Source organism: Betta splendens, chromosome 2 (genome assembly GCF_900634795.4).
Source record: "Betta splendens chromosome 2, fBetSpl5.4, whole genome shotgun sequence".
NCBI classification, from domain to species: domain Eukaryota; kingdom Metazoa; phylum Chordata; class Actinopteri; order Anabantiformes; family Osphronemidae; genus Betta; species Betta splendens.
The window spans coordinates 3458641-3477132 of record NC_040882.2 but is presented as its reverse complement, the minus strand read 5'-3'; the positions used below and the strand labels follow the sequence as shown (position 1 = coordinate 3477132).

At 44.0% G+C, this 18492-nt stretch overlaps 1 protein-coding gene across 2 annotated transcripts in view; it reads left to right on the top strand.

Annotated features, from left to right (window-relative positions):
• Positions 1-18492, top strand: part of LOC114843967 (receptor tyrosine-protein kinase erbB-4-like) — a 195613-nt gene that overhangs the window by 160639 nt on the left and 16482 nt on the right. The window contains exons 18-20 of one of the 2 annotated variants that reach the window (XM_029130908.3): positions 235-357; positions 1152-1250; positions 5087-5269. In XM_029130908.3, the coding sequence (XP_028986741.1) occupies positions 235-357; positions 1152-1250; positions 5087-5269 (405 nt within the window). Of the gene's footprint in view, positions 1-234; positions 358-1151; positions 1251-5083; positions 5270-18492 lie in introns of both variants that reach the window. The other variant, XM_029130898.3, reaches the window with a different exon arrangement.

Here is an 18492-nt window from a genome sequence, read left to right as displayed (position 1 = left end):
TGACTCGGAGCCAAAGAAAGGCACGCTTCTGATTTTCAGTAGTTTCACAACAAAAGCTGTAGCCGCGAGGAGTGCTTCTCATGCCTTTGACTCTAGTTGTTCTAAGGGGAGGTGGCAGGAGGAATAAACATTTCCAATTTGTGTGTGTGTGTGTGTGTGTGTGTGTGTGTGTGTGTGTGTGTGTGTGTGTGTGTGTGTGTGTGTGTGTGTGTGTGTGTGTGTGTGTATTATCAGCTGGTGGAGCCCCTGACTCCGAGTGGAACGGCTCCTAACCAGGCTCAGCTTCGGATCCTGAAAGAGACGGAGCTGAAGCGAGTCAAGATTCTGGGTTCAGGAGCTTTCGGAACAGTCTACAAGGTCGGTGCAGACGAGTCTGTATGTAAAGCGTTTGGTTGTTTGTCCGCATCTCACTACTCATTCACATGTGCGGGTGCCAGATCATAAAGCATGTAAATGAATGGGTGAAACAAGAAAGAAGATATTGTCAAGTGCTCTGTCAACAGATCCTGCCCTCTCGCTAGTGGAACAACCCTGCCTGACAACCTACACAATAAGCATAAACATTTCCCTTTGTAGCAGTGTTTCCTGTCGGACATGGGCCTAGGGCGGCTCAAGGACCTGGAACGGAAACTGCTGTTTGCGTGCCAGCTCCACTGCCCTTGGCAAAATTATTCATACCACCCTGAAACTCAACAACCCTACTAAATAAATACTGCATTCCCCATCGCCGGCTCTAAATTTCCCTCAAGTCTAGTATTGATGGGCCTGTTTAATATTATATACATAGTCTACCATCACATTGAAGCCACATTATGATCCATGGGCTCCTTGATGTAGGTGGTTGAATTCAGTCCATATAAAGTGAATAAACTAGTTTGTTTGAATTTTTGTTTTTTATTAGGTTATCAAAGGTGTGTGACTCACCTGATAAAAGGCTCAGTGATTGATGTTTTATGTGGGATGTAGGTCACAAAAGGAGAGATTTGGCTGCAGCGGTAGAGCTTATACTGTATGTGGCCAAATGCTGGCTTAGGTGACTCAACCCTGCAGAGAGGTGTTAGCAGGACAGCAGACGTTATTAATAAACGCAGTCATCATGCTTATTGAGCCTTAATCGGGTGCATTTATGGAGATTCCTTGCATACTTTCAGGGCATCTGGGTCCCCGAGGGTGAGACGGTGAAGATTCCGGTGGCTATCAAAATCCTCAATGAGGCCACGGGTCCCAAAGCCAACGTGGAGTTCATGGACGTGAGTATTTATGTGGCGACAGTTTCTGTGTCTGCTCTCGTTGAGCTGTGCGGGTGCGAGCTGTAAAGGGCTATCCTCATCAGAGAGATGGCCTGGCTGTCACTCTGTGGGGTCGTGCGCTCGACGGTAAATCCTTATGAGAGCACCGTCTCAGTCAGAGGCAGTAATAAAGTGGACTCCGCCACGCTGTACACCCAGGCATGTATTGAACCAGACTCTATTAAAAAAACAGCACTTGTTTATGAGATATGGTTTTATTGGAATCCAGGAATTATAGAGGAGAAGAAGAAGTTCTCCAGTTCCTCCTACGTTATCTTTGTCATGATTTCCTTTCTTCATGCTACTCTGTATACTTTCAAAGATATTATATTTCACTTGTTTACTTCTTGCTGAAGGTTTCTTTTCATACTGTATCTTTTTGCATTTCACAGTTTTATGTGTGTGTTTAAATCTTCTAAACCTCTTATTTCTATTGGCTTTTCATCACTGTTTTGTGCAGTGTTGCCAGATGGGAAATGAGGAAATGTTGTACTGTCGCTTTAAAATTATCGTGTTTTGACCCAAACTATCGTATGAACTAAAAACACCTTTCAAAATCACAGTGCATTTAAAAACAAAATTAATCTATGTGCAATAACAGAGGCTTAGTTTTTTGTCATCTGAATTAAACCATTATTTAGTTCATTTTCGGAGCTAGACCTTTTGGAGCTAGAAAATTTAACTAACTGAAGAAGATGCATTGACAAACAAGAAACAGGTCTGACGTAGCAATGTGCAAACACAGGACAGAGCAACAGCACGTCAACAGAACAACAACCACAACAAGATTAATGGTAGAGTAACAGAAAATAGGCAGATAACTTAGGTTACATAAGACAACGTATTGGCTTTTGTCAAAGAACTGAGAATTGAGAACCAACATGCTTCTCCACAGACTAGAGGACCATCATCATGAGCCAACACCTTTGTACGGTTCTCAAAAGCCCCTTTTCCAGACTAGTAATGAGAAGATCTTAGTTGAGATTAATGTGATCCAAACTGGCCCTTGACCTGTCTGGAAAGGTAATACTGCATCTTTGACAGGATGAAAATACCCTGGTAGTGACAGAATCCCACTACTAGTGAATTTCTCCCCGTAGTGCTGACTAGCAGTTAGTCTATTTTTCCTTAATAGACAAAACACTCTTTTTTGCCTTTCTGCAAAATTTCTTCCTCTCCTCTCCTTCCCCTTCCATTTCCCCTCCTCCTTTATTCTCCCTCTCTTTCTCTCTCCCTGTTTCTCCCAGCGGGGGCCTCTGTGTCCGTCCAGAGCCAATATGCTCTGTCTGCTGGCTTGTTAAACAGCAATCTAAAGGCAGGCTCACGCCTCGCCACTGGGAAACTAGCCACTGGAGTGCCAGCTCCAAACACACTCCGAAAATCCACACACATATATGCACACACACTCTCACGTAACCAAACAGCACACACACACACACACACACACACACACACACCAAAAGGCTCCCCAGGTGGTGGTGGCGGCCTCGTGTATGAGAGACGTCGGCTTCTTTGTTCGTGTTGGCAAATATGTGAATTTGAGTAAGTTGATTATTTGATATGCGGAATGCAAAATACACTAATCCTTTGTGTCTAGATGCATACTTTCTATTTCTCTCTCAATCACACACACACACGCACACACACACACATTCTCCAGGATGACTGTGCTAGCCTGTCAGGCTGTGCATGTGTGTGCGTGTGTGTGTGTGTGTGTGTGTGTGTGTGTGTGTTGGGGCGGTGTCACTCGGAAGTAATGAAGGTCAGCACTTGGCGAGATAAGAGAGAAAACACAAAACACAAATTTGTGCACACAAATGCCCGTAAACAAAAGTTCCTGTAACATTCGCTCCGGGAGCGAAAAGCAAGCAGAAGAGTTTAGCCTCACATAGTTTACAACTCTGGGGTCTTTGGGGATCACAGACTGAGAATAAAGGCGTTCTCCTCTTATTTATGTTACACGCAGCGATGTTATCTCCCCTTTTACTCTCACTCCCCCATCCCAAGATGTGAGGTACACCTGCTGCGCGGGTGGCTGGAGTTGTATGTAGCTGTGCAAACAGGGGAGGAAGCAGGTGGTTTTATGAAGTGGCACTACTTTGAGCCAGGAGGCTGTGTTTAAATCAGGTCACTGATGGTGCCAAAAGCCTCTCTATGGCCTATGGCCCCCGTCCTGTTTAGAATTAATCTACTCACACCCACCACTACACTCCCTCTAAGCTCATTCTTTACTATCTAAATTTAAAAAGGCACCTCATCTATCTATCAGCCTCTGGGGGGGGGCATGGATATACACCTCCACGACCATTCGCTGTGTGCAGAGACAGTGAGAGAGTGAGTGTGTGTGTGTGTGTGTGTGTGTGTGTGTGTGTGTGTGTGTGTGTGTGTGTGTGTGTGTGTGTGTGTGTGTGTGTGTGTGTGTGTGTGAGTGAGCGGCACTGAGAGAGCTGCCAGGAGAGTGCATGTGCGTGGATGCGAGAGCGCAGGAGAGCCACTAGGAAATGAGGAGAACGACTGAAGTGAAGTGTTTTAAAGCAAAGACCAAGCAGCGCTTCCGCTCCACCGCGATGCAAATACAACGCCAGCCACAAGTGCTGGCCCTCGCCATCGTGGCACTTCATCTCCAATACTCATCTTTCTCTTCACAGCGTCGCAATAACAATTACCCGACGTGGAGTCCCAACTGCTCAAACCTCCATATGCATCTGTTGTAGAGAGAGACATGAGAGGGAGGCAGGAAAATGCATTTACACGCCAAATTGAACCAGAGAGTAATTAAGTTGCCCATGAAATCGGACACGTAGTGGCTTTGATTTAAAAACACCAAGATCTACTGTGTCTGACACACACTTTGGTGTTTTATTGTATTGGTGCAACATGAACATGAAGATGCTGCACATGCAGATGTACAGTAGTCTTTACACATCTAACTGAGAATTATATAGTGCATATTTTTTAACTAAAATGTCTGCAGAACCAGGTTAGGGGTGGGTGGCCATCTGCCTCAACCGGGAAAAAAGAAAAACACAAAGAACAAAACACAACAAGCAGAGAAATAAACAGCATGAACAGACACACTGAAATATGTGAGCTTTAGGAATATCGCAATAGCCAGTGTTGCCAGACATACGATAATTATCCTATTTATACGATAGTTTTGGGGTCTGCACAATGTATGACATCGTAGAGCCAATACACAATAGTTTTGACACTGCATGTTTTGATTGACAGCACATCACCAGAAACCAGTTTGATTGGTTGGAGCTGGTTGGCTCCTCCCCTCTGTCAATCAAAGACTCCCGTAGTGCAGAGACTGGTGAACAAACAAAGCAGCTTCATTGGCCTGTCTGTGACGCCTGTCTGTGACGCCTGTTGGACGCTTTGTTTCAGGGACAGATTCAACCTGTTGAATGAAACCTCTGTGATTTCCATAGGTTATGTGCAAATAGAATAGGTTTGTTTTTAAATGCACTGCGATTTTTAAAAGTTTTTTTATTCCACACAATAGTTTGGGTTAAAATATGAGCAAGGCTGAATTTAAAACTAAAACCAATACTAACAACGGCAAGATTAAATAATACTCAATGTTTAACTCATATCAGCTCTGCTACAACGGATTCCTTGCCCTACTCTTGTTACTCATGTTACTACTACTAATATATATGTCATTCAACAGACCTGCTTTGTTTAGTGCAAGCAGAACAAGAGCTGCTGCAAGTGTCTGTGTCTACAGCAAAGATCAGCGACAGTCAACTAAGTCCATTTTTGTCTTCCACTGCCCCCCTCTCACCCAGGAGGCCCTGATCATGGCCAGCATGGAGCACCCCCACCTGGTGCGTCTGCTGGGCGTCTGCTTGAGTCCCACCATCCAGCTGGTCACACAGCTCATGCCCCACGGCTGCCTGCTCGACTATGTGCACGAGCACAAGGACAACATTGGCTCGCAGCTGCTGCTCAACTGGTGTGTCCAAATCGCCAAGGTAAGCGCCGGCGGTCGGGTCGGAAGGGCGGACCACGATGCTTGTGTGCTATCATACGTTTCTTTTGTTTGTTGTTGTTAGTGTTCGTGTCATATCAGTTTGACACATGATGACATGTAAGGGTCATCACCAGCTCTGTCTCAAACATCAAAAGATCAAACACTGGCACACGCAAATACAAACATTCTGATTGGTGTTGACCCTTTGGTGTAAATCTCTTCCAATTGGATTCTGTTGCTCCTAACTATTACTAGTCACACTTGACACACAAATCATTTTCTAAGCCTGTGAGGTTGCCTTGACTCTGTCTTAAAAGCACATACTATTCTTTCAGGCAATGAGAAGCAGCAAATACTATTATATAATTAAAGACACGTCCTTTGCTGCCCAAACAAAATCTGCAGTGGAGCCAATAAAACAGCAATTACACATGAAATATCGCGTGTGCTTTCGCTTACCCAACGAACATTTGTGATCTGTTTGCAAATTGCGTCAACTGCTCGCTCCCGGTAAGATTTAACTTCTCTGGGTTATAACTCCAGGGTGGCAGTAGGGTGCTGAGCTGCTTTCCTGCATGCTAAGTTGTGACATCATCACTGTCTTCTTTGCATATTCCAACAGGAGGTAACGGTGCACTATATACAAACCTTCTATCGCAGTCCTGTCACAAAGCATTTTAAACATTAAGCACAAATCCACAATGACACAATGCTGTCTTTAATTAAGACTACTATATATACATATAAATTACATTTAGAGATAGTGTGTAAAAATCCTAACAATGAGTCAACAGCTAGTTATAACGTGACAACACACTACTGCTAATTAGTAAATGATTAGGGCCTTCACTAACTGAAAGTACAATTGAGTCCACAAATGGCTGAGTGTGACGAGTGTTTTAGATTCATGATGTGGGAGGTAAGTGGGAGGGTTCACTCGTGATGAGTAGCATGTTATTCAAATAAGTACTTACGGCTAATGATAATCACTGTGAATGCTGAACAGCATTTAGTGTCTGCCATCCATTTTAGCAGTTTACGTGTTAACATAAGACTGTGAACGATGATGTACAGTATTTACGTTATTAACCCATTTAGATTATGACAATCATGAGCTACAATATGTAGCGCCTTTCGAAATGAAAGTCTATTTTGTTTCATTCTTTCACAATAAAACAAGACATGATTGCTAAAATACTGCTACAATGGAAATTGTTATGGGTCGGCCTTCAGCTGCTGACTTCCTGCTTTGTTCCCTATTGTAATTGGGTTAATCCTGACCTCACCTTTGTTTTGAGTTCCTTATTTAAGCCCTACGTGTGTCCAGTCATCTGTTGGTTCATCATTGAATGTTACAGGGATGTTACCTATTGTTTCAGCTTCGTGATTCTGTCTATCCAGGTTTGTTCGTGCTGTGTTTGTGGTGTCTCTGTGTCTCTGTTAGATCTCTAGTTATTAGCTCTTTTATACTGCTGCTGCAGTGATTTTCAGTTCCTGTGTAATGTTAGATTTATGTTTAGACTCATTTTTTTCTACTGCTTAGTAGCGTTTTAAATTAGTTATTGCTTCTTTGTTCACTTTGGTTCATGTTTACATTTTATTGTTAAGTTAAACCATACTTGTTATATTGTACGTGTGTGGGGGGATCGTTGCCTTTGGGTCCTCCTTTCTTGTGCAGTTTGTAGGCCGTAGTAGCCAGTTTCCCGCTCTTGGTGAGTGTGTGTAGAGTTCAGTTTGTCCCCAATCGTAACAGAACGAACCGACCACTTTAGGCCCATCCGACCCGACTTTAAGTCTAGTTAGTGTCTGTTTTGTTTAGTTGATAGCGTGTAAGTTTGTGGATGTTTTTTTTGTGAGTTTTGTTTGTGTCTGTTTGTGGAGCTACGATGTCACAGCCCAGTTTAACAGCCATGTCTCAATCGGTTTACTTGTACGGGACGATTCATCTTCCAGGATTTGAAACACCAGAACTCACCTGATCCGTGGCCTGACTCTGTTGGCTGTGGCGCTGTGGCGGGACAAACCGTGAGATACCGGCGCTCTAAGAGGCGAGCGCAAGTCGCAGCAAGTCAGCTAGGGAATAGAATACAGCAGACTTTATTCTCCCAGCCTGGGATATCATAGACGAAGTACCAGGCAAGTATTGCAAATGAGCGGATGGCTTCTGCTCCAGCGGAGAAGGGTTCGAGGTGCTCAACGGAGGAGGTGGCGAGCCCAAAATCCCAGCATAGGGTGAATGCTGCCTTATGGTGTTATGAGGATCAGGCATCAAAGTCCGCCTGTCTGCCAAAGGCCAGCGCTGCAGCAGGCAAATCTACCTCGCACTCTAGGAGGCAAGAGCGGGCCTCGTCATCGCGAAGGATATCCTCCCCTGCGCCAAGGCCAGAACCACGGTACTCTATGGCAGAAGCACCGATCGGCGTCCTGCGACACTCCACCCCTGTCGCTGACACCCCTCTGCCTCGACCTCAATGGGAGGAGACGTCAGGTATGGAGGAGCAGCAGACGATCCCTGCTGCCTCACAACGTGGGCCCGTTCACAGCGCTAAAGCTGAACGTGCACCATCAGCGGGTCCTGCCCAGTCTGCCCAGGTGAATCCAGCTGTTCCTGAGATTAACACTCACTGGGTGGAATTATTTCATTAACTGGGGGACAGGATTGGTACTAGTGTAAACCCGTTGAACAGACTGGTGGCGCTGAATAAGCTGGAGGATCTCATTAAAACCGTTCCTGATTTTCTCCTTGTTCCAGGGGTACCGGAGGTTGTAACCAGGTTTGCGGTTATACAGGAGAAACTTGCCTTTGAGCTGGCAGAGTATACCCTGCAAGCATTTGGAGCTTGCTTCCCATAAGGCTGTAGACTCCTAAAGTGCTTTGTTTGCCCCTGATCACAGCATGAAAGTTGGAGAACCTTTGTTTGTGCCTGATGGCATCAGCAGGGTAGCAGCTTAGCTCAGCTCACCTGGTCCTGAGTTCAGCACAGCCGCTGGGTGCATCTTACGTTTGGTACCTGCTTCAGTCATCTGCCTTGCTGAACCAGTTCCCATTCCTGTGGTGTGCGTCGCTGAACTGGTTCCCGTACCTGTGGTCCGCTTCACTGAATTGGATTCCATTCCTGTGCTCCGGTACCTGCTGAACCCTCCAGTTTGCCTGAACTTAGTTTGGATATTTCTATTTCCCCAATGATCTGGGTTCGTTTGCGTGAGCTGGCCGTAGGAGTTACCGATAGTCTAAACATGCAGGCCAAACGAAAAGCCAGCCTCATTTTAGAGATTCCTGGACTCATTTCAATCCCATTTATAGGAGGTTTGTTTGTGGAATTGGATTCTATTTGCTGGTCTGCTGAAATTCCTGCACCTGAGAAATTTTCTGCCGCGGAGGACTCGCTGCTTGGGGCAACTATGTTTAATTTCAGCAAAGCTTTAGACACTCCCTTCATTTTCAGCAGTGACAAATCTACACCTACGGTCAAAATGTATCAATAACTACACGAAGTAGAAATGTGCGCAGATCTACGGTAGCTCCCTGGCTGGCGTAAGAACTTTCCTACACCTAATGGTTCGTTGGCGATGAAACTTGTAAACTGTTAATCATTCATTCAATCATTCATACTGTAATCAAAACATTCATTACTTACACTCGAAAAAGTGATAAACAGTTAAATAGTTTGCAATTAGATGATCCGTGTGTCAGCAAGGCAATTCAAGTTCCCATACAATGGTTGATCGAGCCATCGACTGGACACATCAGAAAACATTTTTATTTAATCAATGTATTTCATCAAGCAGCTACTGTACAGTAAGAAACATTGTGACAAGGTGCCTGGTTTAATGCATGATCCATTCATTTTACTAAACAGCGTGGTTGGGAACAGATTTGAAGCTGGTACCGGATTGGTGGCTTCTTGGTCAGTAAACAATTTAATACCAACCTAATATTATTTCTTGTGCATACAACATGTGTGCCCCCAAATATCAACCTGTCTTCAGCGTAAAAACACTAGTCAGTGGTTTAATGTAGAGACTTCCTATTAGTTTGCTGAACACAGTGTCAGGGGGTCACTTCATCTTCTCCTTACCTCCACCTGGTTTAGTGAAACTTTCATGTTAAACCACTTTCGATTATTTTATTTCCACTGCTGCGCCGATCCTGCAGCTGACGCCATTAAAATAAGCCATGCTTTATTGATCCCCTAGGGAAATTGTTTTATCTGCATTTAACCCACAATTCTACTAACGCATTTTTTTTCTTGAACATACACCAAGTTTGGTACGAAATCTACACAAGTCTTTGAACATAAGTTCCCTGCTCTTTTAAAACACCGCCTTTTTCATGCTAGGCATGAAATGCTTCATCTACAGTAGTTGGATTTAATTTCACTTGTGGGACCTGTCAGCTTTTATAGTGCTTCTGAAAGTGAATGAGCAACAAGAAAAGATTAGTCACCTGTGTCCGCTGCTATGCAGCTCTGAGACATTCAGTTTAGCAAATAGATTGACTGTGATCGCATTAGAGAGTATGTAATCCTGTTTGATTAACTGATTGGAAACCAAAGGTGTGTAAATTGATTTTACTGGGCTACTGTAAATATGGAAGTACAGTTACCACAGGGGCATGCGTCCAACATTCTCATCGCTAACGCCATGTCAATAGCATGATGTGAATAATCTAAACTTAAAGCTTGGTTATTAAGGAGTGGAGCCTGTTTAATGTGTGTTTTCCAGACCACACATGCACAGCTCGTGGAGACGAAATGCTGTTGGCATTAGATGCATAGTTTGGTTACTCTCTGTTATATTAGCCGCTTGAAGTGTTTTCCACTCCATAGCCCGAAGGTATTTTCAAGCCAGTCAACGAGCAGAAATATCTTTGCATCTGTGTGTGCGTTTTAACACTGCTGCGTTTGTGCAGGCACGTGCTGTTTAGGCATGCAAGTTGAATAAATAACAGGGTGCCCTCTTCTCTGAGTGATCTAAGCACTCTCAAGGTAATGACGGGGAACCTCTCTGCCAGGAGAAGAAGCATCTTTTCGCAAGAGAAACAATTTTCCAGCAAAAGGGGGGAATAATTTTGCTTCCGCCTTTAGTCACTTTTGAAAAGGGAGGTGGAAGGATAGAGGACAGGAGAGAAGAAGGCAGCAAAGGAAGGTATTATGTTAGATTATTTATGGAAAAGAACATCAGTGAACCACTAGTTCATGTACTGGTAGAAGTGCAGAAGAAGTATTCCAACATTTAGGGATTACACTTAAACACACATCTGGCCTCAAGAATATTTCATGCTAGGCCAAGCTAAGCTAAAGCTAAAGCGAAAACAATTGTTGATATTTTTGTTGTTACAGATACAGGACAGCAACACAAGCCTCAAAATGTACTCCAGCTGAAACACACCTGCTTCCCTTCAAAAAGTGAAAGTTTACAGTATCATGTTTATCCAGGAAGCTATGATGCATATAACAGAAGCAAAGAGAGAGACCCTGTTTTTCTTTCTTCTTTCTCACTATAATGTCATGGCACTCCGCCAAACGCCGCGGCGCCGGCACAGCAGCACAAACACCAGCTGTATGTGGGCTCTGACCTGGGCAGGTGACCGCTGCGCAGCAAATTGATTGGCCAAGGCCTGTCGCCAGGCAGTGACTCTTCATCACAGAGTGTTTTGGGCATTGAGATAATGGACCCCATTAATCTACGGTACAGCCACACTCAGGACTGCCCCGCCGATGCACACACACATTGACCGATGCTCACACACAGCGGCAACACACATAACCTGCACACACAGAAGTCTCTTAAGATCTGTGTGAATGGCCTCTAATTTATTAGTCTAGTGTTTTTCCTTTTCTTTTGTTGTTCTTCTTTCCTTTCTTTTCTCTGTCTCTCTGTCCTCGCCATCCCTCCTTTCCATATGCACTATGTCCTTTCGTTGCCTTTTCTACTGCATTTCCTTGCAATTAATTTCTCTCTTTGTCTCCTACTTGATTCCCTTCCCCATCTCCATTCCCCACTGGGCTTCCTTTTCCTCCCCTTCTGTTCTTTTCTTCCTTATCCTGTAATTTCCACTTTTATTTCCTTCAGTCTCCTTTCCTCCTCTTTCATATTCTTTTCTTTTCACTCCTCATCCTTTGTGCACTTGTCTCCCCATTGTTCCATTCCACTTACTTTCCTCTCCTTTATCCACTTGTGAACCCCCCCGTTACATCTCTTACTCCCTCTTACAAAATCTGCCTATTGACCGTGTGCTCGACTTTACAGAGGTTACATGCTGGCCTATGCCTCCTTGTCTATTTCTTACGCTTATGTGCCATGTGATTTAAAGATTGTACAGTATATTTGTTAAGATGTCTGCATAGTTGTAGAAAAGCAGGGATTTGTCAGGGCTTAAAAATGACCTCTCCCTAGATTCTCCGTCTCTTTCTGCATCTTCCTCTTTATGACTGAATATCTCCTCCCATCGCCCTCTCTAACACTCTCCTTCACTCTCTCACACACTATTTTTTCATTAGGTTTTGGATTATTAATGGAATAATTAGTTTGGGGATGTATTTTAATGAACAAATCAATCACTGAATTAAATATGGGATTGGAACTGAGTGTATGCAGGGCTACAGGAGTCTTTTAATTTGGTCCTCCTCTTCCTTCTCCTCCATTTTCTCTCTCTCTCTCTCTGTCTTCCTTTCACAGTCTCTCTCCTCAGGCTTAGTGTAATGAAAGGAGAATAGATTCAGCAAGTAGCTAGCCTGTCATTGAAATGATTGGCTTTGGCACTGAAGCCTGGGTTGGGTGAGGGTCTTGATTGGCTTTTGGGGAAATGGAACTTGGATGACTGTTGGAGAGGGAGGGGCGCTTGTATCTAGGCCACATTCTGGCCTTTGGTGAGGAAGGAGAGTGATTCGTATAAACATGCCCAGTAGCGAAGTGGTGGATTGACATTAGGATAACATGCCCTGTAGGACAAACCAATGAGTCTGCTGCCATGGCTGACCTGCATGGTGTTGTACAGATTGACAGTGCTAGTGCTAAAAAAACTTTATGCTGCGTTTTTGTTGCGTGATTGAAATGTATATGAATGTGTTCAAAAGCATAGGTACTGTACTGTATGCACCTTGTATGGAAAACAAAGTCAAGAAAACCCCAACACCTACATATGCTCACACAAACCACAGACACAAAGCACACACCTCCCATCACTGCTTAGTCAGGGAAAGGAAAAGTAAAATCTGTGGACTTTCAAATTTTGCTTCTGATCTTTGCTCCCCCTATGTGTGCGTTCGAGCATGGTTGTGTGTGTTGATGTTTTTTTTGTGCAACTGTGTGGATGCAGACTTGTGTGTTTGTGTGTGCTCCGATTTGCATCCCGCTGTGACTCCCTGGAGATGCCACCCGGTGGCAGGGGATCCAATCTGGTCAAGCTTAGTGCGGAGCCCTCTGTGTCAGTCGCTTCCCTGCAAACGCTGCTCCGTGCTGAGCAAACACATCTTGCCTGTACTCATTAGCCAAGTCTTAACACTTCCTTCTCCCCCTGCTCCATCTTGTCCACTCTCTCATTCCTTTCCTCCTATATTTCGTCTGTCCTTGCCAGAATATGGATTCCAGTCTTTCTCTTATCATTTTGAATTACCTTCTCTTCTGACTCTTGGGTCTGTTGTGACATGCCAGTAAGGAAAACCACTTTGCAGAGTCTAGCTAACATGCTGAAATGGTGTATGCTTCTATACACACAATATATGCATTTTTTTCAGATTATTTAAATTTCTTATTTATGTTTATTTATGCAGATGTTATCATGAGTTTATTTGCTCTATGGCAGCAAACCATGTTAGACCACCTCTCAGGAGCTGCTTCATCCACTGGATACAGAACTGACATGAACCATGAAGACCATGAACGGATATTTCAGGACTTTCACAAATGTCCAAATATTCATAGAAATTACAGTACAATATTCATTGTCACAAAAATAACGCAAATCATGATTAGAACAAGCGCAAAAACGTGGGGTATTTGACGTCATGCCATTAGAACATGGCAACACATCTACAGGAACAAAAACATTATCAACAAATTTCTCAATGGATCAAGTTTGTCAGCATCTTTTGTGTTGTGTATTGCTGCGTCTACATATCTTTGGCGATAGAATCCTTAAATTTACAAATTACAAAAGATTAAAATGATGTAGTTAATCTTGGCTTCAGATATTCCAAGTGTCACTGTTACAGTACGTTTAAATAGTGAACAGCGCTTCAAGTAAAGTTCACAGAGCTAACAAGGGATTGTTGCCGTCCCATAGCTTGAATAAAAGGGCGCTGTACTGAGAGCAACTAAATGTGGCGTGATGAAACATTGTACTATGCACTGAAAGGCAATTATGATTGTGAACTAAAGAGTAACACAACTCCTGACAACAATGTCCATTTAAATATCTGTTAACGTTTTGACGGGCAGAGGTGATGGATGCCGGAGATGAAGCGTGTTCCCCGCTTTAGCGTATTTATTGTTGACATGTTGAGTGCGTTTCAGAAGCCTGATGTGTGTCAGAAAACATCAGAAGCACAGTTTCAGATCAAAGCTGATACGAGAGCAGCGGCAAAGTGCTTCGTATTGTAGCACTGCAGCACCGGATCAAATATGCACAGTCACATTAGGCCTTTTTGCAGTTTTGTGGAGTGTAACGTTATGAATCCTCTTCCAAGCTGATAGCACCCATAATCATAAAGTCTTGGTTTAACATCGTAAATTTTGATTTCATTTACATTTATAGATTATTATTTTCCAACCCCAGTTTCTAGAACAGTTTCGATAACACACCTAACGCTTTAAGGACTGATTTGATCCAAAAAGCAACTTTGAAAGAATAATCCAATCTCCAATGTTTCAACAACACATTTCTTGTTATGACCTGCTATGATGCATAACCAGGTGAAAGTTTCTGTCAAATTTTCATTGCATCCATCTTCCTACAGTACTGTAGATTTAAAACATTGCACCAACCAGAAAGCCTAGACCTTCACATCTTGTAGAAAGTTTCTACCTGCAATCAGTGGCTGAGTGCAGGTAGTGTAGCCACTGTCCATTAACTTTAAACTATTCTTACAGTACAATACTGCCTGTGAGTCTGAGCCTTCTACCTTTTTATGTGTTGATCTATTAACCTTTGGCCCCTTGTTTTCACTTAGCCACATTTCTAACATGAAGTCCTATAAGACTCAACAAATCCCCAGCCAGTTGCATTTTATTATGTGTATGATCAGTTTTGTGTATGAATTGTTTTTAATTTACACACCGTGTCTGCACATTATACTGTAATATAAACGAAAGTGAATTTAATGCTGTCAGCAGGCTACATGGTCGAGATCCATGTTCAGCTCATTATTTCCCCAGAGCTCCATTGATAATGCAGCGCCGCAAATTCCTCACACGTCGTTTTTTGGGAAGCGAGTCACGTTCCGAGTGCCAAACAGTGCAACTCATAACTTCCTACACCTTAAAAACAATTAATGTGCACCCAGAGCAATTTTTCTCTCCCTCCAAGGCAAACACATTCACACACACACACACACACACACACAAACACGCTCGTGCACAGGCCAGTCCCCAAAGGTGTCCCTGCTGATGCAACAAAATGAAGAAACAGGCCACAGACCGAGGAGGACGAGTACGGAGCGATGAGGCGAGCGGGCGGTAAAGGGATAAGCCCCCTGGGTCTTTCTAATTATCTGTAAGGATCAGCAGTGCTCAAGGATGCATAAGGGGAGGGATTTGACTGCCAGATCCACTAGGTAGAAAAGCTTGATTGGACCGGTCACCTCTCGCCACACACACCCGTTGCTCGTGACGCCTGAAGCCAAGGCTCATTAGACACAGGCATATGCACGCGTGTAGATGAACAGAGCTGTGGAAACTTGCGGGGATTCTCCTTCATCTCCTCACGACCACGTATTTCGGATATGTGCCGCATGGCATTTTTTTTTCTATTACTGATTCCAAGATGACTCTGATACGCTGATAAATCAATTTTGTCCAATTAAGATTCAATTCATTTCATTCAAGCCTATTATAAACAAACAGGAAGCTGGGAAAACAATAGCTTTTAGTTGTTTGTGTTCTAATGCAGTCGTACATTCTAACCCTTCATCATTTCTCGCTTCTTCACACACGCACGTACATATGCAGGACCTATGTTTACACATGTAGGCCATCTACTCAACGGCGCGCCCCTTACTTCAGACGCTGCAGTGGGCAGGACAAATCGAGACTAGCCTGACAGCTTCCCTCCATAATAATTATCCGCTGCGATTAAAAATTATAACTTCACAGTGTCACAGCAAGTAACAGACAAATTATAGGCATTTATTGCAAGGGTTGAACGCTGGTTCACGTGTGTAGCTCGGTGCTTAAACGATTCAAATAAAGATCAGCTGTCCTCGCTCTGACCCCCCCACCCCCACCTCTTTTCTTCTTCCTCATGGCTTCTCCTCCTCCTCCTCCTCTCTGTGTTTGACTTACCTGTCGAGCTCAGACACCACTAAGCCACCGGTGAAACCCATCATTAATGTACTGCACCGCCGGCCATCTCCGGATTCACGGGATCTCACTCGCGCCCCATTAATTGATGGACGCCGTCGCCAACCCAGCAAGGACGCTTAGCTTCATGGCTGCAAATGTCATCTTTTGTTGCAGCCAATTACAGTTTTAATAGCAGTCATTTTTTTTTATTTTAGTATTGTGAGCAAATCATTGGATTGAAACTTTATCACCACCTCTACCCAAATGAGCTGAGATTTATCTCTCTGATCAAAAAGTTACTGTATTCCACTTTCTCATTCCACCCCGGCGGAAAAAAATATTGACATTTGCTCATGTAAATTCTGCCAGCAGCGGTCTTTTATTGCCTGCATGGTGACATTTTGGAAGGAGCTTTCCGTCCCACGGGGGAGTTGAGATCATGGCAAGAGAGCTCAGATAATTTTACATTCGGTTCTCCATCTCCGGAGTGTGTATTTGATTACGAACGGAAGCAGGGAGATATCAAGCGCTGATAAGTCTCAACATTGTTGTTGAATCCACTCCCGTCCTCAGGGAATTTCACCCTCTCCCGCTTCTACATGCTTTGCCTCAACCCTTCAAATCCCCACACTGTGCGGCACCTCGGCTGCACCGGGGGAAGGGGGCACACGCCGTGACCACGCTCCACTCTGCTCAGGCTGATAGATAGGTGCATTCTTCCCTTGCACCGTGCTTCCACAACGGCTGAATGCAGAGTAAATGGAGCGGCAACCCGACTGCTGTGCCGCCACACCCCCGAGCTGCCGTTGTATGTCACATTATGCCATCCACCTGGATCGTTCATTAACCGTCCCAGACAGTGTAGTTTAGAGCTTATTGGTTTATAATTTGGAACTTTCCAAATTTTTACCCAAACCTTCTCCTTTTCTGCATGTTTACAGTGACTACTTTCATAACAATGCATACACATCATTATGCATATACACAAACACACACTCACTCCACTGCACACACACACACACACACACACACACACACACACACACGCTTTGGGGACTGCCAGCTCCGTGGGGCTGCCTTCCACCCTATCTCCCCCTCAGCACACAGCGCATGACAGACGACCACCTGAGCCACCTGAGCAATCATTGTGCGCGCTCCTTATCGCGCCGGTCCCAGTTCTCGGCGTGTGGACAGTCCCATTTTGCTTACATTGTCGCCCGCCCCTCCAGCCGTCAAGTGGGGCCAGTGGGGGGGTTTTACAGCAGGGGCTTCGATGGTCCCCCATGGTCTTATCGCTCCCTCTGGAAACAGACACCTCCCCTTCTTGTTCGTTTAAGAAACCGAGCCCGCCGCAGTTTTTTCTACCCCCCCAGGTTTTCTTTGACATGAATTCCCTAATATCTCACGATGCAGTGAGAGAGTTTCTACCTGGAGTCATGTCATTAAAACGGTTTAAACAGTGATGTGTCCCATTGCTTCTTAAAAGAGCATGTTGCCTGGTAACAAACACGAAAACGTCCCGCTGTACTAAATCGATTCTACAGTTGTTTCAAACTAGTATAAGTCTCATGTTGTTACTATTTCAGACCGATACTGTAGGTGCTGAAGAGCTGAGTTCAATTTATTACCTGCTGTAGTCCTTCATGTCCGTTCTTCTCATCCTCCACTTACCTTCCAACTGCTCTCCTTTATACTCAGCATATTTTATTCCACAGCATTTTTCTCTCCCACTGAGGTGAACCGCTCCCCACAGTTCCACACTGCTCCACTCCTTTTTTTCCGAGCCTTGTTTTATCCTCTTGTTTTCCTCCATTACTGAAGACTCACGTCCTTAGTTTTCTTTTCTTCCTGCTACAATGAGAGTGCTAATGGGTCACAAACTGGCCGTGACCTCGTCTGCTGCATGCTTTAGAAAACTTTCACTCCCTGTAAACAATCTGGCGGTCTGCAGAGATGAAAACAGACCTTCGGCGTTGTTTGAAATGAGTTTTTATCCTGCCAAGGAGCCATCATCGAGTCAGTGGAGGATAAACTATAAAGGCTAACTGCTCACAACAAATCAAATGCTCTCACAAGTCACTGAGCTGAAAAGAACAATTAAAAGCCTTATTTCCTACGTATTAGTCTCATTTTATATATTTTTTCACAATTGCATGCAGGGCAATGCAGCATATGAGCTTGGGAAACTTTTGCATTGAAGGGGAAGACGACAACAACAACAGCAGTTTGGTTTCCAAACTACTGTACTGTGTTCAAATTCTGATGAATTTCATTTTTAAAAGTTAGCTTTTTTAAATAGTTTAATTAGAGTCAAATATGTGCAACACATTCACAGAAACAACAACAATAGGTGGCCGTATCAGTGAGTGCCCTCAGACTCCTGCCTCAGCTAAACGTTTGCAAAAAAGTTCCATAAAGTATAATATTTTCAGCAAACTAGAAATATAAATATAGATACTTTCAAAGTACTATATAAGCACTTCATACTCTAAGGGCTTAATACACACCCCAGTGTCAGCTTGAATGTGCAGCAATACTGGTGGGTCTTTAACCTTACATAGACTGTGGCTCACAGAGGCCCTCTGTGTGTCTGGAGAGATGGGAAAAGCTGCTGGGCAAAAATGCTTCATAAGACCTTCCGTATAAGGGTCAAGTACATGTTGTCTGGAAACGAAGGCCTTCTCTGAACTGGACTAATGTATTCAAGCTGCAGCTGCAGTT